Below are 21,089 nucleotides of genomic sequence, written 5' to 3'. Positions count from 1 at the left end.
CTCGCAATCAAAGCAAACTTCATCCTGCTGTAGTGCTGGCGCACATGAAGGGTCTCTGCTCAAGTCAGAGGTCCCCTCACTGCTGTGCTCCCCTATGGGCCTCCAGACCCCTGAGGGCACTGCCATTTTGGTTTGTTCCTATGTAAACAAACAAAAACCCTAGGAAATCATATACTAAAGGTAAATTAAAAGAACAAGAAAAGTGTTGGAAAAAGACAGGCATTCAACAGTTAGAGCTTGAAAAGTTGAGTAAGAAGGAAAGCTTGTATACCTGGGGATGAGGGGGAATCTATTATATCAACTGCAGAAGGACAAATATATCAGATCCCATGTGTTGTGTTATTTTCTGCTTGTCTGCATCAGGTCCAGACAAGATGCATGTGTAACCAAAGTCATCACTAAGATAACAGTGATATCATAACCCATTCTTATTTTTTCCATTGAATAAAAACTAAAGTGTGGTTCAGTTTACTTTGTTAGCATATTTCATTCTGAGATACAAGTGCCTCACTGAAATTGTACAGCAACTATAGGGAAGCTCATCAGGGCCATGCCTTTTAAGTACCATTCAAGACTGCCAAGGAATTACCATGTAAAGTTTGTGTTTCTCTCACCACTAAGCAGCCTCTGATTGGGAAAGCAAGTCCAACAGGAGCTGTCAAATGCCAATAGTCTTCTGTTTCTTGCCATCTCCTGAAATCTCTCATGGTGTGAAGAAGTTCAGCTTTCCAGAGAGCAACCTGTCCTTGTGTTGGTCAAATCGGCCCATACTGGATGAGTCCTGCTGACTCCTTGCTGCCAACCCACGGCAGGACTCCCTGTACCAGTCCTTCCTGTACTGAAAAGAGGAGTAGCAAAGATTTTGATTGTTTAGAAACCCTGCAGCCTTCACAAAGCAACCTCCTTGCATTGCTCTGACACATAAGGGCTAAGCTGCCACTTGTCTCAACAGGCTTATATTCAAAAAATGACATTAAAGCAGAGAAACAAGTCATCTGAGAATTGCCACACTCTTCATTTTAAGGTTCTTATTTCATCTCACCTTTGAAAAAGCTCTTTACCTTTCGTGTAGTTGCATGCCTTGTTGATGCTCTTTGCTGTCCTTCTGAAACCCGTAATATGACTAGAGAGCTCAAGGACCATTAGAAACTCCCAGCAGTAGCACTGGAATTCCCAACGCTGTGTGCAATCCAAAACTGAGAGTCAGACCTAGAAGGTCCCTGCACAGTGTAAAAGAAGAGATGCATGTTTCCAAAAGGCAGGCTAATTCACTCATTACTAGCTCATTAAGGAACTTACATTGTTTAAAATAAATGCTGAAGTTGTGCTGTGTATAGCATGCGAAGCAGATTTCTGGCTACCTGGTGTGGTAAGCAGATAAGAAGAAAAGGAACTGGTTTGGGCAGATAATAAAATTCCTGATAGTATAGAGCCTATACTCCTGGACAACCGCAATTCAGCATGATTTCTGTAAAAGTAAGAGTTGCTTTCTGGCTCTTGTGTTTGCATTTCATGTAGGGCTTCATAAAATATTTCTTGAAAAGCATTAACTGAATTACATTGACAACCCAAAATCTACAGAAAGGTATTATCCCTTGACTGCCACAGACCTGGGGCCAGGGACCAGATAAGTTCCTTTTTGAATCCACAGATGAAGCACAAAGCTTGACGTAGCTAACAGGACTGAGCCAGACTGAGCACTCCTGTTAGAGATGAAGAACGGACTCACTAACTTCTTCGTCTCTTTACTAAGCCTAAGCTATTTATTGAACAACTGAGTCCACTGATTCAAATATATCTACTTTCATAAATCCTGATGTACTAACTCATAATTGGACTCAACGTCACTAAATCTGAAGTCAAGACAAAGCAAAAGTTACATAATCTCCTGACACCCCTTTCACCATATCTACACTGGCTACTCACACCAAATTCCACTAAAAGAAAAACTCACATCCAAAAAATCCCCAAATTAGCAAGAAGTTTGAGAACTTGATCTACATTTTAAACTCTTCAGGCTCAGAAGTGTCACTCATGTTTCGAGTACATCTGGCAAAACAGGGCTCTGACCTTCACCTGTTCTCATGTGCTCTCAGAATAAAGGAAGTATTTGTAATATTAAGAGCAATAAACTTTAGGACATTTCCATACAGATTAACATTTTTAAACATTTACTCCTTAGCATATAGTCAAACAAGACTTCAGAGGGTTTCTTTACAATGCTCAGCTGGACAAACAAAATTCAGCCTTATTAACATAGTCTTATCATTGAAAGTCGCTGGGTGTGGGGGGTGAGAGGGGGTGGAAGGGTGGAATTAAAAAAAAATCTGAGAGGACAGAGGCATAGGTTCAGCTGGGCAAAACAAGCAGCAATGATGAGTGTCACAGTGGAGGTTTATGAGGTTCAGTCTCACAGCTCTTGCAATACCCATGGTGTCAGTGAAGACACAACCACCAGTCTTTCAAATCAGCAGAACTTCTTTTTTAATTAACTGGATTAAAAGGTTGAGTGACTGGAATCTTTTCTCAAGATCTTTTAGACTTCTTTCCTTAAAAAGTGTAATGGCGGTCAAATTAGTCAGAATTGTTTAATCATTCATACAAGAAAAGTTGCCTATCTCAAGAGAAGTGCCCTTGTAATCACTTCAGTAAATACAGTTGTATTAATCTGGTATAGGATAACAGGTTCAAAGTTGTAAACCCTGGAAATCTTTTACCATATGAAATGTTATTATAAGCATTAACTCATAATGTCTGCTTGTTATCATGACAGCAGCAGCTCCCTAGGGGTCAGGAGGTTTATGCTAAAGCACATAGTGCTGAGTAAAGAGCACATACGAATCTCTATTGTACCTGAACCCAAGACACCCTCTTTCTTTCCCCACCCCAAACAATAAATTGAGAACAAGAGACACAGAGAGGCACATCGTTCTTGATTTTGTATTCACCCCAAACTCTCTAAAATGCTTTTGATGTCTTGAGAAAAATCACGCATCAGAAGGATGCCCTGGGTTTTTCTGAGCACTGCTGTTGTGAGGCAGCAGACCAAGGAGACAAAGGCAGAAAAGAACGGGCTGGGCACAGGTCAGCCTCACGACATCCCCGTCCAGCTGCAGTCCAGCCAGCCTGGTCTCAAACAAGATGAAAACCAGGTTTGAAAAAGGCGTGGTTTGTCAGTGCTGTGGATGGGCAGAACCTCAAGGATGGTCTTGAGGATATCTGTGGTCTTTGCCAAAGGGAGAGCACTCAGCAGCTGGAGGGAGCTTTGTGTTGGGAGTCTCTGCAGGACCCTAAAGGAGGCTGTGGAAAACTGTCTAGCCAAATTCTTCCCATACCCCTGAATTTAGATGGTTTCCCCCAAAAGCTTTGAGGGGTGACAAATATTTCCTTAAGTAGCAATATTGCAGGCTATCTTTGTATTAACTCCCTTCTCTAAATTGCTTGAAACTAGTCACCACAGCCTTTCCTTTTCATGTTGTTGTTAGTAGTAGTACTATTAAAAAACACTTCTACTTAGCCACACTAACTGAGCTGTGTTTTCTTGTCTTTAAACTTTCTAACCTCTACCATGCCACCTGATAATTTTCAATAAAAAAAAGAGAAAATTGTCCATCAGTATATTTTCAACCTCCAAGTCTAAACTGAGATCTAATTGAGGTGCTAAAATTGAGCAGCAATTCTGTAAAGAGCAAGTTAGTTTTTGAGCTGGCTGCTCTTTCATGCCCTAGGCCTGCCCACGCTGAACACCTCTCTTTTTGATTTTTCCCAGAACTAAGCTAAAGAGGACTCCAAGCAGAAAGACAGAAATTACAAGGCAGCCAGCAGCATGCCAGCAAGGAAGAGATTGGCAGCCCTGGATGGATGGGCAGGGAAAAAAGATTAGGGAGGCTCTGGGTGACAAGGGAGAAAGCATCTGAGAAGAGCAAGCAGAAGGAAAATAATCAAAGGAATCAGAGGGGCCAGAATTTGGAGCCCCCAGATAAAGTCAGGGTGGAGCAGGACCTGGCACACTTGAGGAGAGGCGATAAGAGCTGGTCAGATTATGGCCATTGTTGTCAGCCAAAAAACACGCTGCAGTAGCAGTTACACACTGAAAAAAAGCAGCAGGACAACTTTTCCCAGGGGAATGGTTGTATTTGGCCATCCGTGCCCTCTTCTTTTCTCCCTGTGCATGTCTAGCTAACTTCTAAAGACCACTTTTGTGCTCCTCTCCACCCAGATCAACCACAGCAGGGGAAATCACAAAATGAACCTCATGACGAGGGGAGTCCACTTATTATGCCTCTGCTCTTTACAGAATTTCAGGACCTAGCAGAAAGCTGCCACTCACATCTGGGTTCCACATGGCAGTGCTCATTAATGATACAGAAAATATACCAAATACACACAAAGCCGTGCCACTAGACACTGACAGTTTGTGTCAGGCAGACACACAACTATTTAAAGGGCAACTACGCAATCCTGACATACTGAATTGGTCCAGTTTCGAAGTGATAAGCAAGAAGAATATACCAGCTAGAAGATATTGGAGATACTCAGCAAACAGTGTTTGTATGTCACTGTGACTAAAGCAAAAACTGTCATTTGCTGATTGGTAATAAATATGGTCATATACAGTCAGTAGCATGCACTCATGTGTATTTCAGTATATATGTGTGTGTGTGTATACACGTGTGTGTGCAGACAAAAAACAAATACATGCATATACGTGTATGTCTGTATGTGTGTGTGTGTGTTAAATATGAGACATTGCTCCATTTCATCAGGCCCTTTCTGCTGACTGCCTTTCCAGCAGCAGAGCTGCTGCTGGAACTTGCTGTAGAAACAACTTCCATCATACAAGAGAGGTGCTCCGTCCCTCTCTTACTTACTGCTCCTTGCCCCGAGGTCACATTTGCCCAGGCTGTTTTTTGCTTTGTGTGTGTGTGTGTGTGTCCCATACAAAGGTTATCTTGACCCACACAGCAGCAGGCATGGGGCTGTATGAGAGATGCTGGATTCAAAGAAGGCACGGGCAAGCTGCCGAACTCCTTGGCCAAGTGAACAACTACTTTGAAAGAGCTCTGTGAGCCAGGCTCCTCTTTGTTCCCCTCGGTCTCCCATTGCTGCTGCCTCACATGATTACTCTTTGGCCAGGACACAGAGTGCTTAAGAGAGACAGTATTTGTCTTGCAGAAGGAAACATAACATCAATGTTAGTTGGTGGCTGCAAATATAGCATAACTAGCAGAAGCCTTTGACTTCTGCCAGAAATAATACATATATATATGTACAGGAACAAGCGCCACTGTCAGCAGGAGGGAGAGGTCATTGCCTTACCGCTCTGTGCCCCTGGAGATACCTATTGTTGCCAGAAAAATAAATTTTCATCCCCATAAGGTGACTGCTGAGTTTAACCCCTCCTTGCTGCTGGAAGCCCTATTCCCCACAACATGAAGAAGAGCAGAGCAACAGGGACAAATTTTCATCTGGTAAAAATAGCCAGACCTTCCTTCTAACCGACACACTTGTGCTTGCTTCCACCCCCAGATAATTTGCTCCCATGATCCTGCATCAGGAGTGAAATCCCTTCCTTTTGGGGCTGGCAAAGCTGAAAGAGCTACAAGGACAGTCATGCATCAGCCCAATCACTAACCCAGAATGACCACTTTGATTCTTGGAGGAGCAGTACCCTGCCTTACAAGCAGGAGGAAGTATAATCCATTTCATCGTTTATAGAACTTTATAGCCCTTAGGAGAACTATAACCTGGGATCTTCACCTTTGCTTCTTCCTTTTTCAGTGCAGACATATAGTGCCAGCATATTAGCATAAAAGATGAGCCAGTGTTACTTACAGGGGTAGATGGACTTACTGTGACTGTGAGTATGAGCAGCTGGTCAGTAAAGGTCAGATTTCATATTTCAGATACTAAAGCGCAGAGGCAAATTAGAGCTACTGCAAATAAATGAAAATGATCACATCTGGAGACAGTGGGAGTTAAGGGAAATCATAAAAGCCTCAACTCATTTCCAAGTCCCTTCCCTTCACATAAAATCATCCAGGAGTAGGAGGCAGAAAGAAGACATACTCACCACTGCCCGCTCCTGGATGACCTCAGAAATTGTGCTTGAAAGCACAGCTAGTACCCCAAGAACAGGCTGTTGGGGCCCACCAAGGGAGCTGCGCAGATTCCCACTCTTCCCTCTCTGAAAGCCTCAGCAAATCCTTTCTCTGCAGCAGCTGAAGCAGTTTGTCTCAGGGGACGCACAATGTCCCTTTGCTGCAGCAGAGGAACGGGTCTGCTCCACCACAGGCCTTCTCCCCCAGCGCTGGTGTGGCCCTGGGTAAGAAGCAGGACCCTCTTTTTCCTCAGTGAAGGCTGGGGAGCAGCTCCTCGTGGCACTGTGCAAAGGCTTACAATTATTTTGAGAGTCCTGATTATCTCCCTTCACTGTGACTTACCAAGCTACACCCAGACAATTCAGGGCTGACCAAACACGCACTTACACTATTGGAAATCACACAACACCAGAGACATTTGCAAATAGAAATGTGCTCCCCAGATGGCAATGTCCCCGAAATCATTTGGGTGCAAATGCCTGAAGCATACACCAGCCAGCACAAGAGATGCAGAAACTGCACTGCTGGTGGGTGGTTTGTCGGAGGGTAGACCCTGCACACTGCGGGGCTCTTAAGCCCAGCCATAAGAAAACACTGTGAGCAATTTAGACAAAGGAAACTGGGGTATGCAGAAAGGCTACCATCCCTACTTCATATGGTGATTTTAAAAAGAAATAGTTAATTAAAGCAAGTGCTGATCTGCAAGATGTCATGGCATTCGTTGTGCTGATTTCCTGCTGCCTGTTGTACTTCATGGTTTAAAACTTAGGGATCAGCTCATCTACATCAGATGCTTTTTGCAAGATTGATTTTTAAGGTGTATATTGAAAAAAGGGTTGTTTTCTACCTCTTGAATTGTGCAATCCTTTACTTACAAAACCTTCTGTACCCTAGGCTGTGGGCCTACTGCACCATTTCAACAACTCGTAGAATGTCTTCACAGGTTTACTGTCCCATATGTACCCTGAAGCGTCCTGCCATAGCTTTGTTTCCATCTCCTCACTGCAAGTTGGTCTGTGATACGTGGTTAAACAGACACAGAGCTTTATTAAGCATGGGTGAAAGCTGGGAAAAAAAAAAAAAAAAAGTACTTGTACACTGGAAGGAGGTAAAGCAAAGTACAACACCATATCGAACGTGCCACTTGCCTTGTGCCTTTTGTTTCCAGAGCCATGCAAGCAGCTGTGATGATAGCGTTATCTGCTGACTGCACTGTTGATCCAGGCAGCCTTTCCCCTCCCAGCTCACCCTGCACACTGATACAGCACAGCAATAGGTGTGGAAAAAGAAGAAACCTCTCAACCCCAGATCCCAAGAAACCACCACCAGCTTTGTCTCCTTTTCTATCTGCAGGCAATGCTACCTTGAAACACAGCACAGAGGCTCAGGGACTAATGGCCTCATCAGTATTAGCAAATTATACAGCAACTGGGGATGAACCATGAATCTGTACTAGTAAGCTGTTCAAGCATTTCATGGCCTGTAGCAATTACTGCTCTCCACAGCCGTTCCCGGGCACAGTCCAGAGTCAAGGACCTAATCTCAGTTGGCCATCAGCACAGAGCCACCCTCTTTCAAAGTGGATGATATTTTACTTGCACAGATGCAAGCTCTTCTATGCCGGCTGGTCTCTGTGCCTGGGAATATTCCCGGGTATAATTAATTTACTACTGTAGAAGTAGCCAATAATGCTTCATGATTATTGAAATGCCTGCTACCTCTGTTGACCAAGATATGTGCTTCTTTCATCACACTGCCAACATCACTTTAGCAGAGACAATGTCAGCCACAATCCTACAGTGCTGCTGTAGTGACTTCTCTGGAGAGTTGATGATAAGCATTACAATCATGCCTCTTCATCCAGAATTTTGTAGCAAAATAACTCTCTGCCTGTAAAATACAGCTAGGACTCAACAATAAATTCCATCTTTGCATCAAAGAGCAAACCTTGTGTCCCTGAAGAGACAGAGGCTTACTTGCCCCTGATGAATTCCTCATTAATTTCCCTCAACATTTCATTGCACATCTCCTACTCTCAGTTTTACTGAACCTCTACCTTGTCCCATCTAGAAAATTTGTTAACTTCATCCTAATTATATTCTAAATCTGCCAGTGAATTTAGTTGACCCTTCATCACCCATTTGTGACTATTTCCCCATTTCTTACTACAACAGGATCTCCACCAGATCGGAAAGTATTTCCCCTCAGCAGATTGACATTGTGCACCCAGCTGTGAGGAATCCATAGCAGCCTGTTAAAATATTCTCACAGAAGTGTGTGGATTTAAAACCACACATTTGAAAGCCCAACAAACTGTAACCGAAAATATCTATTATAACTTGAATGCATAAACATCGTTCATATATAAATATTGGACACAAGAAACAATACAGATTGTGGATCTTCTTTTTAGAAGCTGCCTTTAAAATGAAACTTATTATATCCAGCCCAAACTCATCCTTGCTTTTCTGTGGCTTCTGTGGGTAGGTAAGTATCAAAACAATAGCAGCCCTCTAATGCAGAAAATACCTTCTGCTACAGAAGGACTCAGATACAAAATAAGGGCCTCTGTGTAGAGGAGTCCTTGAATTTCAAGTGCCTTGTGCCAGTCTGTGCAGCAGGGAAACTGTTCGCTAAATGTCAGGATTAAAACTGCATGCTCCAAATCTATCAGCCCTTGTTCTTCTTGTCCTAAAATGGTGGTTTTCAACATTTATTGGTCAGAGCATGATCTTACCTCTTTGAAAAGCAATCCCAGGATCACTTTGATAGCCTTGCTGCAATCATTTGCATGTACAAGCAAGTACCAGGTTAAACCCTCAACATATATCCTCTGCTCTTATTATTTTTTTCTTTTGAGCATGTGTATTATTTTCATTTTGTCAGGAATTGCTTTATAGATTTTTTTTCTCTCTCTCTCCCAAACCTTTAGTGATTCACCAGCTACGAGCTGAGGAACATCAACCAAGCACATGACATAGGCAACATACTGGCCAAAACTGAGTTGAATTTCATATTGGACATTTAGGTAGAATCTGCAATTTGGGCATAGTCAAAAGATAAAAAATAAAAAAAAAAAAAAGCCAAGCACAACTGCTACTGCTGCCTTACTGATCATTATTAACAAAAACGTGCAGGTCCATGGACAACTGGAGAATCAGGCACAATGGAGTAGGACCCAGGTGGCAGATGACTTGGTATTGCTGCTAAGGAGAGAGGAACATATGAGGGCACCTCCATGACTGCTGCTCCAAAACCATCAACTAAACACGTGATGTTAGGCCTCGCTTCATTTCTAACATGCACGTTCAGGTCACAAAACACAGAAGTGAGAATCTCAAAGCTCTCCTGAGCCTGATGTTACAGAGACAGTCAACTTTCTCCGTGTGGCAACATCCTCACACCCCCAGAGCTGTGTACCTGGAGACAGGGAAGGCAGGAGAGCTGTTGTGTAGAAGCTGAACACCGAACGAGCCCGCAGAACCTAGCCCAAGATCCTCGTCCAGTTCCCCAGTTACGGGCTCTGAATTCACTCCCAGGTTAGGAAACACCAGGCTGCTTGAAGAGGAAAAGCTTTTGAGGGTCTGTCCCCTTTTCTTCCAAATGTGTAACAAAATTTGCAGCATTAACAAGCTCACAGGTCAAAGACAAACTTTACTCATACAAAGGCCTTAAAATTATGCAAACTGACACAACCTCCCTATTTCTAACATACATCAAGCTCAGAACAGGTTTATTTAAAAATACACTTTATTTACAAGACATTCGAACTTCATTTTGAAAAAGATAGAACTGTACATAAAACTAAGTAATTTTTCACTAATAGTTAGTAAAACCACAGTGAGATTTACACTTCATTGATTCAGCAGTCATGGAAATTACATTTTGGCACATTATTTAAATCACATAATGAACAGAAAAACTGGAGGAAACTTTTAAGCAACACAACTCCATAAATGTAACAATCTTACACAGTGACATCCTCATATCAAGGTATCACTGTTCAAATGAAGTATTTAACATAGAAAGTGCTTCCACTGTACAGCAGAGTAAGTAGTAGAACCTATAGAAATCTTCATAGCTTTTAGATTATCATTTCAGAAATCTCTTTTACCTGCTTTCCAATTAGCAATCCCAGCTTTCCTCTAAGGCGTTAATGAATGGTTAATGAACCCTACTGATTTCATTATACCTTCTCAGGTTTAGAAACCAACATTCTTTAAAAAGTTGGTTCAGGTCAAGTGTTTATTAATAATTTAAGTATATATAAATATATATATATTTATTTCTCAGGATAACTACTTAGACAACACTTCTACACAGACCACAGGACATAAAGTCCTTGGAGTAGCTCACATCAAGCTGTCCATAGATCTTGGGTAGTGAACTTAATTTCAGGGAAAATCTGGATGCTGGCATATTCCCTTCAAAGTTCAGAATAAAAGGGAGCATTCAGGACAGTAAGCACTATAATCGGGTAGGGAAGGGAGAAAGAATAGGAGGAACTAAACAAGGTCAAAAAGTGGTTTGCAACGGTAAAGTATATCACAGAGCAAAACCAGAAGGCAGGTGAACTTCAATAAAATGGAGTGCAAAAATTAAACCAGTGCATTAAAGAGGTATTTCTAAACTGTATTATAGGTACATCACCATGACCAGAAGGCTAACAAAATCCTATTCTTTGTCTCTTCAATAAAAGCAGTAAGAAAAACATTAAGAGGAAAAAAACACTGTTGCACAACAAGTCAAAATAAGTATCATGAAGAACACGAGGTAAAGGAAGTCCGCTGAAAACTTGGTAAAACAAAGGCAATACTCCTAAAAATAGCATCACTTATTTTTCTTTATATAGAAGAGCGAAGGGAGGACCTGCATTTAGAAAGTTACAGAAGAATGACAAAAATAACAATCAAATTGGCACATTTGGCACATATGAAAAGGTGACAAAAAATTGATTCACTTTACGAAAAGGCCCACAACTGATGAAGGCCAGTAAATTGACTTTGCATTCAATGCCATGTTAATTTATTCCAGATTTCACTTTTACTCCAAAACTATCTGGCAAGGCTAGCAAAGGTTTCCTTGTCAACAACTAGGTGACCATGTATGACCGGTTATGGATCAGAGGGCCACATAAGCTGGACAGCCAGTTGAAAGTCACCTGTATTTTAAGCAGACTTCCTTTGCTACAGACAGTGATGGACAGATAGGAGCAACCACTGCAAGAGAACCTGAACGCCATAATGATGCAATCATACGGAAGTACTTGAAAAGGACAGAGTAGCACCATCAACCTGCAATCATCAGAAATTTTATGTTACTGAACTGGAGGGGAAAAAAGCAATTAAGCTAAAGAAGCCAGAAAAGAGATTTTATGACAGTGCAATACACTACAAAACTGAATTTAGGGCAAGTGCCTACAGATAAGGGCAAACACTGAAATACACTGTATTTCAAAATGAGGTAAGCCTACTTCAAGAGAATTAAAAGAGATATGCCAAGAACTGAAGGGAAATAAGCCAATACAAAATACACACTGATTGGAATGAAGTTTTCTACAGAAGTAGAGAGGGGCCACCCAGTACAGCCTAGTTGTGACACACTTAAAGAGGAGAACAATATTTTGTTGCAGGACTCAAAGGAAGGCAAGGATACTTGGTCAGAAAATTTAGCTGAATACCCTGAAAGTCTGTATACAAAAAAAGCGAGGTTCATCTCATCAATAACATAGCTCTGTTGGTTTTGCTTGTTTAAGTAATAAAGTAAATTTTAAATCTGCTTGTTTTCTAGACCTGAAGATTTCTATAATCCCTGGTATTTTCATATTTATTCACAGACAACAATTACAGTACATGACAAGAAAAAAGTTTAAGAATGTTACTTCAATGTATTTTCAGGTTACAACACTTTTAAAAGCTTACAAAATTGAAAACCACAGTTTTAACAAACACTGGAAGGATAAAGATGGTCCATTTTGTCAAATGCCCTAGCATTACACATACTCTTCCCTAATTCCAGAGTAAACAATACTGCCATTCCACCTTTCAACCATTTAATAAAGTGTATATATAAAAAAATTACCTGATTTAAGACACAAATGCATAATTATGAAAGAGCGCTTGTTTTAGAGGGTATCTGGAAAGCAAGTTCTCCCATAGGCTTTGTTATTTTGGGAGCCTTCTACTCCAGTTCTCAAAAAACCTACAAATATATTTGTTATTTACATCTAAACCTCAACACTTAAACATCATCATAGATGAAAATAAGGACAAAAAAAAAAAAAAAAGCAAACCAGAAGAAAGGGCCATCTTACTTTCTGCCACACGCTTTTAAAAGAGCAATTCTTAAAATGTTTCCTGATTTACATTAATTCGTGCAGTAACTGCCAAGCAAGATCCTGCTGCTTTCACCTCTGCTGCTGCCAACAGAATCAAACAGACTGGAGGATCAAGCTTTCAATTATACTAACACATAGTTTAATTTATATAATACAAACCTACAATGGAAGGCTATCAAATATATTAATTCACCCAAGAATCTGTTCAAAAGAGGTAACTACAAATCTAGAAATGTGCTATTTAGACTGCAATCACTGCTTCAGTAAATATACTTTCCAAGCAGCAAAATATCCTGCTGTGTGTTTTAATATTCATTGACTTAATGTAATCGTCCTTATTAATAAGGTGTTGGCTGCTTTCAAACCAGCCTTACAGGGAGGTCCTGGTATTTTCCCAGCCCAGGCAGGAAATCAATTTGCCCTTTCTGTTAAGGTGTCACTGAGGTAGACACCACTATTTTATAAAGGTGTCCCCATAAATAAATGAATAAAACAGCCTGCCCAGGCCACACAGACCACTGAAAAGCTGCTTTTGACAACAGTATGTACTTGAAAGCTTCTGGATCTGATCTGCATAGCCAGTGAGGCTAAGGACTACCCTCAGTGGGGATCAGGTAGTGGGTCTCCTCTCCCAGAAACCTGGAGAACACACCTGACCTAAATCCAGCACTGGTGACAGGGCACATCATCTTGTTTTCCTTAGAGCACCCTTGCACACCTTTAAAAAGAGCAAGCAGCAAAAAGATAATGGAACTGCTTCACTAAATAGAGTTTGAAATACACCTCTGGGCAGGGGAAGGAGGGGCAGGGCAAAGGCAAGGGCTTAGACCTTTGAAATAAACCAACACGAAATAACTGAGAATCAACCAGGAAAAATTCCCTGTAATTTTTTTTAAAGCTCCAAGTGATAATACTGCATATAAAACTTTAAAGGGACTTTCTTAATTAATACGATATTGAATTATGTCTTAATAATAGAATTGCAGGATTTTAACTGTTCATAATAAACACATTAGCTTATTTATTCAGCATGAATAATGACAGTGTTAAAGACACTGTAATCATCCTGCACAATGATGAATTAAGACTGTGGCTATTTTAAGTTCTGTTGTCAAGAGGAAAAATAAAAATAAAAAAGACTAAATTATACAATCACAGCGGTGAACAGGAGAAAAGTTACTTGGATGATTGCTTGCATTTCCATTTGCTAGAATCAGTACAGACAATGTTAGTGCTATTTCTTTGCTTTCATGACAAGAAGTCTATTCTTCAGCATACTTATCCATGATTAAGCTAGGACTCCAGCATTACGAGTAGAGAAGGAAAACCAGCTTCTGCTGTGTCCCTAAATACAGGAGTCAATCAAAGAACCAATGCAAGCCAAAATTCCTGAGTGCTTCCCCTCCCCCTCAGACACTCATAATTTCATGCACAAACCCCACTGGCCAGAAGCACAAACATTACTGTTAAACATGAACTGTCTATGCAAAAATGGGGTTTAAGGATCAGTAAAGCACCTCTACTGAAGCCCTTTATAAATATACAGTACTTCAGCCCAGTACAATCATTAACTGGCCACAGGGCTTTCATGAAACAGCTTGCTGCAGCAGAAAAGGCCAGAGTTTCATTCCCAGTGCCACTGGCCATTAACTGCAAGCATCAGTGCAGACAGCAACACACCCCATCCACTCTAACGGCAGAAATTCACACGTAGTTTGGTAAGGAACTGGGTTAGGCTGTATCACAAAAATCTTAGATGAACGCAATACCCTTTGTGGAAATACTAATCCTTATTTCAGATACAAGGGGGGTTTAGGTGTATTTTGGTTTACAGCTAAAGCATAGAAATCTTTTTGACACACCAACTTCAGCTACAACCACTGATGACCCCCTTCCCAGCCAGGATATGTTTGTTCTATGAAAACACTATGCAGAGTAGAGGGAATTGCCTAAAGTCGTGTACTGCTCAACTGTGATTTGTCATCAGACACGTCACGATTTTTCACGTTTTTAACGCTATTCTCTGCCAGTGGGTGCTCAATAGGGATTTCAACATCATTTTTACTGGAACCATTGTCTTTATGCAGTGCAGAAAGGCAACTATCGTTTTTCTCAGTATAGCCATTAGTTTTAGCCAGGGGGGGCTCCCGCTGACTGCAGCACAGCTGAGAGTCACAAGCTTTTGAGATGCAGGGTGAGCTGCACAGTAGCTGAGAGGTCTTGTGGTCAATGTACTCAGGCTGGATGGTCACAGAATGGATCCCTGCTTCGTGGAAAACCTTCCGTATTTTATAAGCAGCATCTTGGTAATCAGTAGGGGTTTGGCACTTGATATGAAGAGTAGCAATATTCTTCCCACCTGCAAGCTCCCAAACATGCACCTCATGAAGGCTGCTAACCCCTGGCACACGAGCTAGTCTGTCAGCTGGAAGACATAAGAGAAAGATATTAGAGGCTTCAGTGTCTTGGCTAATTCCTAGTTTTCTCATTAAGAGCCCTATCTGAAAGCAGCAGTCTCCAAACTATCTTTTTAAAAAGAGCTGTACTTAGTAAAATATGTCTACTCACAGCTGCCTTCAGTTCAGCCTCCAGATGACCACATGAGTAGGCCACCCTTCCTTTTGGGTTCACCCATCCCTCAGGCTCCCTAATGACAATTGACCAGCAGCTGTTCACAGAAGTAACATTAGAGCACCACTTCCTTGGCCAAGACCCCACATCTTCTGGTTTTGTTAACGCTGAGCATGGTGGAATTCCAGAAACAACCAGTGCTACCCCACAAATAACCAGCATGAACAACACCGGAGAGCTTCAAAATTAACCAACCTCAATGGAAATGTCTAAGCTGTTCTGGAAGAAGCCACTGCAGGGTTGGGAAATACTGTAATTGAATGTTGTTTCTTTCACAAACACCCCACACAAAGCATTAACAGCTCAAGGCCTGGTATTTTTGATGTATTGTTGGAATACCACATTCCCAAAATACATGCTTTAACTAATCCAGAGAGATTTGAGTCATGTTGCTAAGACACAGGCATGTGACTATTTCTCCCAGTTCTTGAGAATTTAGTGCTATTATGAGTAAATAATCCAAACATGTCATTCCAGAAATAACATATGCATTGAAGTATATCATTAAAATTAATAGCATTTCAACAACAAATTTTACTTACTGAGTAGTTGCATATTAACACCTTTGGGAACCATCTGCAACAAAATAATTGAAGTCTCCTTGATAAGTGGGAACGCAGAAGACAAGATGATGAACACCATAATTATTGTCAGGCTTGGATCGATGTAGCACTGCCAATTACATGGAGCATTCCCCAGAGGAAGTACATGGAAGATTGTAGCAGCAACTACCACCACCACAGATCCCAGTGCATCTCCCATAACATGCAAAAGAACACCTGAAACAAATGGCACAATTTCCATTAGTGGTGGGGTTTTTTTGGGTAGTGGGAGGACAGTAATGCTGCATTTTTCAGGTCTGTTTTACTTGACACGAAGAAAGCAATATTCCAGGCACTAACATCATAACCAAAGTTTTCAATAGCAGTTTTCAGAACAAAACAGCAAAGGAAATACTGACTCTGAACCACAGCTGCTTAAGTGGGATGCATTATTAAGCATGTAGGGTATGCTAGCAACTGCGGTCCAACTGCAATGCCATGGCAACGTAAGATGTATTTGCTTAAATGTCTGCAGATTATTAAGAGATCCTGGCACATTAAATCTCAATTCTCAATTAAAAATTGATGACTAAATCTGTCCGTTCTACCCTGGAAGCTGAGAGCGCCACAGACCACCCCCAGTAACAGCCATTCTCCTCCATCAGCTTCTATGACACTGTTGAAATCTGAAAAATTACCTAAATGAAACCTAAACCCATCCCTACGGCTCCAAATGCCCTCAAACTCCAATTTTCAGATCAAGCTTGATTACTAGACATAGTAAACCTTGTCCCACCAACACTACTAGTCCTCAGACGCCCAAAAGATCAGAATCTGGTTTAAGAGTCAGTCACATGGACGCCACAGTTTAATACGTGCCTGGATGACTATAAATCGAGAGGAACGCTGGGCACCATTTTTTACATCTATAGATACGTTTTTGCACAAAAGGTAAAGACACGAAACAGGCTCCTATAATAACACGTTTTTAGCTGCCATTTCAACTACAACAACCAAAGTAGCCTTCTTGCTATGAATTTACAATAATCTAAGAACTCCTCTTTTCCTTCGTTACTACTTTCCATAATTGTCTCTCTTCCTGTCATTGCTCATATGCACTCCAGTTTTGTCAGTCTTTACCATTCAGACCCAGATTTCATTCCAAACCATGCCCAATTCATTACATCTCTAAATATACGAAATTAATTTCTTCGTCAATACTGTTTATTCAGAGTCTGTGAGAGAATAAAACGACCATTTCCTTTTAACATCCCTATGACAAGCACTCTCAAGAGCTTCAATCCAATTTAATCACTTCCACTGGGCTGAAGAAGTTGTAAGAGGCTCCCTCTGAAACTCACTAACACCACAGCAAAGAGTTTTGACTGTTTGGTGACACCGGACACTGGATTACACCTCGAGCTGTGCCTGTGCTGTTGTTTCTTGCCAGCTCTGTGCATGACCATTGATCTCCTGTGTGAGAAGCAAAGGCAGTAACCACTGGAGTTCCTCTGAATCACTTGGGTCAGATAAAGTACAAGCTTCCAGTGAGTCCAGCTCTTTTTGCTGGCATCAGGCATATTCTGCCCCATTTGGCAGACTCCCACAGAGCTTTACTCCTCTTAACAGTGTTGCAGTGTTTCCTTTTCAATTACAAATAATCCCAATTCAGCATGGGCTATCAGCTATTGCACTAACAAGAGGGACAGGCAGGATGCGATTTCCAAGGCAACTAACTAGAAAGCACAGCTTAAAAATAACAGGACAATGTTTCAGAAAGTCTTCTTTTGAGCTAAGAAAAAAGTATGTCAGGATTTTGATAAATTATGAATTGAGACTACAGAATTTGAAAAATGCTTATTTTACATTACTAACATTATAAATATGTATGTCTTGGCTACACATCACATGATGAGGGCCTAGATAGAAATGAACCCATTCCCCTGTCAGTTCCCAACAGCTGTGGTTATAAGATAGAACTGAAAATTAATTTTTATTAAATAAAGCAGTATGGTAAGACCATAGGTAACACATTGTTTCCAACAGCTTGTGTTGGAAAGTCTGAACTACCCTGCATACCCTTAAGTAAAAGGAATAATTTTACACTACAATAATTAATCCTGTGAGGCAGAATATATGGATTCCTGTTCCTACCACTTTTAAAATCAAGGAAGCAGTTCCTCTGTCAACCCATTTTGTCCAGCCATGTTTTTCAGGGAGGCTCCAATTCTATGATGTACAGAATTTTTTGCCAAGCAATTATGAAGTAAGTATAGCCATGCAACTAACTTCAAAGGAAAAACGTAGATTTCAATCAGAATTTTAAAGACACATATCTGTAGCTTTGGCTACAGAAGCAAAGAATATTTGTAAGGACAGTCAAAATAGATTTTGCAAAGATGACCTACTAAAGTAGCACTTAGAAAAATCCTCTTTTTAAAAATCAAAGATGTCAGGTGTCTTAAAATAACTGATACAAAACTCCTTATCCTTCAGACATTTTTGAAAGTTCCCATCATCATTATGCCCAAGCACTGTTGTTCAGACAAGTAAGGCCTTCTCTAAAACATACCCATCGGTTTCTTATTCTCTCCTCCAACCCTGAAAGTGACACTTTGCTTTTCCTGCTCCAATAATCTTACCACTATAGTGTCATAATACCCTGTGACACCGATTTCTAGACTTTCAGGAAAGTATTGTGGCTCTAGCAGATGGTTTGATTTCCAAAGTGCCTTCCCTTACAGACACAATTGTTTAACTCTGAAAACACTCTTAAAGACAGACAGACAGACAGACATGCATCCGAAAACAAAACAAAACAAAAACAAACAAACAACAACAACCAAAAAAAAAAAATCAACACAACCAAACAGGTACCTGGCTGCCGTGTCAACCTCTTAAACTGAATTCATATGATGCCAATTTACACAACTTTGGAGGAATATCAGATGCTGATAGGTGACTATAAGAAGCCTGAAACTTCCATTCTGTTTCAGCTTTCTGACAGCCCTTTCCTTGGGGACAAACTCAATGGTTAATATACTCAAAGATACTTGCTTTTGGCTCTGTTCAGAATAGGTATCTAAACATGTATGCATATAAAAACCTACAGAGAGAGGGGGAGACACTTGGTTGATTTATTCCTAGAAGTAGCTATACTGTTTCACTCCACAGGTACCCAGAGACCTGCTGAATTACAACCTAAGAAGGGCTGATCCTGTCACAGGGACAGGTTCACAGTTCAAAGACCTGGAAAAACACTGCACATAAGCACCAGTTTCAGCGCCTTTTTCCTTGAGCTAACAACAAAACATTATCAATCTCGGGATTTAAACAAAACCTGTTTTCTGCCCCAAAACATTTGAAAGTTGAAAACTGCTCAACTACTACAGCAGTGGCACTCCAAGAAGTGCCTCACAGCTACCTGCTTTACCTTCTATAAGGCCTCTAGTGACTCAAGCTTAGTGCAGTAGGCTCTGCCTCCTTTCCAAAAAGTTCAGCTGCACTCCTCTAAAGAATTAAAATCAAAATGTGAGCACGCTTGGAGCTAAATCAGCACCACAGTATTATGTTATTATCTATGCTATTTCATGTAACCAAAACCTTTTTGCTAAAGATAACTGGGTCGGTATACATAGAAGAGTCCTGGGCTTTTGCTCCATTTCTTAACCGATATTTGAAAAAAAAAAAAAAAAAAAAAAAAATGGAAAAAGAAAACAATCTGAAATGGAAACCAGAAAGTCTTTAAAGTTAATATAATCTTAGCAGTATACCCCCGTGCTGTACCTCTGATATTCAAGGCTTCAGACTTTTTCTCTTTTCTCTTCTCAGGCCCCTCTTCAGGGCTTTTTTGGTCATTTGGCGAATCACCTGCATTCAAAGAAGAAACGCTGTGTTGTGTATAAGTTCTACAAACAGAAAAAACATCAACCTTCTCAAAACCAACTTATTTCAAAAATGACAAGAAGAAAACAAACAGGAAAAAAAAAAAAAAAAAAAAAAAAAAAACAAAAAAAAAAACCAACAACAACAAGAAGCCAAATCATTTTCCATGCAGCTCTCTGAGCAATGCCTCCTTCCCCCATCCCGAGGGGATGCCCAGCAGCCCGGTGCGAAGCACAAGGTGAAAGAGGCGGCAGCGGGTGCCTGAGCGAGGTTAGAGAAACCCACCCCCCCCCGGGGCCCACGAGTGGGTTTGGGGCTCAGAAAGGGCCCAGAGGACGGGCCCAGCAGCTCGGTGGGCTCTGCCTGACAAACGCGAGGGACAGAGATGACAGGGGGGGACGGGGAAGGGCGCAAGGGGTGGGAGAGGTGCAGGACACGAGGGTGGGCGGTGAGGCGGCGAGGATGGCAGCCAGAAGGCACCTGCTTCGTCCACCCGCCCCGTCGGGGCTCCGCCGGGCACGTCCTGCAGCACGGCGGGTGGGTGGCGGCGACGGCGGCGGTGGCAGCAGGCCCCCCAGTCCTGGAAGACGAGGAGCCCCACGAGGTTGACGGCGAGGCCGAGGGTGCCAACGATGAGCACCAGCTGGGCATCGTCGATGGGCTCGGGCCGGGCGAGGCGGAGGATGGCCTCCACGAAGACGACGAAGCAGAGGGCGGTGAGGAAGACGGCGTTGCTGAGGGCCCCCACCGCCTCGGCGCGGCTGTAGCCGTAGGTGGCCCGGGGGCCCCGGCGGCTGCGGCGGGCGATGCGCCCCGTGGAGAGGCCCACGCAGAGGGAGATGAGGTCCGAGAGCATGTTGAAGGAGTCGGACACCAGCGCGATGGAGTTGCCCAGGTAGCCCGACACCAGCTCGGCCACGAAGAACCCGACGGTGAGCACCAGCATGAAGATGAGGCGGCACGTCTTCCCCGAGTACCGCCCCATGGCGATGGCGGCGGCCGGTCCCACCGGCGCCCCTCGTCCCCGCTAGCCCCGGGGCATGCCCGGCCGCCGGCCCGCAACAAGTGCGGCCGCCTCAGCCCTTAACGCCGCCGCCACGGCCCCGCGGGGAGGGCCCCGGCCGCCCACACCGCCCCGCACCGCCCCACGGGGAGGGCGCCGGCTTCCCGCCCCGCCCCGCCGCCACGGCGCGCCCCCCCCCCCCCCCCCCCCCCTTTCCCCTCCGTGGGGGACCGCGGGGAACCCCGCCGCCCCCCGCGGGTCCGTTAGGAAGGAGGGCGGGCGAGACGAAAGGCGGCAAACGCGGCAGAAACACGCCATTGAAGCGGCCGTGGGGAGGCGCGGACCTGGCGCGCCGGCTGGGAAGGGTCCCGCGTGGGTTGGCGGAGCCATCCAGGCAAAGCCGAAGGGCCGCCCCGCGGGATCTGCGGGGGGGGGGGAGGGGCAGGGACCGCCGCGCGAGCCAAAGGCGGTGAAGTTGTGTGGCAGGTCCAGTAATCGCGCTCCTTTGGTGCTTTACTGGTGGCTTAAGCGCCAAATCGAAGGGTAGAGTGCCATCTATTGAACCCGGTGATTCCCTGCCGCCAGCCTTA

General features: G+C 42.9%; 1 protein-coding gene across 1 annotated transcript; it reads right to left on the bottom strand.

Moving 5' to 3' along the window:
* Positions 1 to 11,968: 11,968 nt before the first annotated feature.
* Positions 11,969 to 20,565, bottom strand: SLC30A10 (solute carrier family 30 member 10). Its single transcript, XM_032989187.2, has 4 exons — positions 19,977 to 20,565; positions 19,398 to 19,481; positions 15,612 to 15,848; positions 11,969 to 14,863 (listed from the first exon to the last, which is right to left on the bottom strand). The coding sequence occupies exons 1-4, from the start codon at positions 20,479 to 20,481 to the stop codon at positions 14,388 to 14,390; spliced, it is 1,302 nt and encodes a 433-aa protein (XP_032845078.2). The 5' UTR covers positions 20,482 to 20,565; the 3' UTR covers positions 11,969 to 14,387.
* Between the last annotated feature and the right edge of the window lie 524 nt (positions 20,566 to 21,089).

This window comes from Tyto alba, unplaced genomic scaffold (genome assembly GCF_018691265.1).
Source record: "Tyto alba isolate M040663 unplaced genomic scaffold, T.alba_DEE_v4.0 Super-Scaffold_16, whole genome shotgun sequence".
Classification (NCBI taxonomy): Eukaryota; Metazoa; Chordata; class Aves; order Strigiformes; family Tytonidae; genus Tyto; species Tyto alba.
This window is presented reverse-complemented; position numbering and strand designations above follow the sequence as displayed.

Coding starts and splice junctions, on each gene's coding strand:
- SLC30A10 (XM_032989187.2), bottom strand. CDS start 20,481: ATGGGGCGGTACTCGGGGAAGACGTGCCGCCTCATCTTCATGCTGGTG. Junction 19,482..19,976: donor GGGGCGGGTGGACGAAGCAG/GTGCCTTCTGGC, acceptor CTTTGAATGCAG/GTGATTCGCCAAATGACCAA. Junction 14,864..15,611: donor TGTTAATATGCAACTACTCA/GTAAGTAAAATT, acceptor TATGTCTTCCAG/CTGACAGACTAGCTCGTGTG.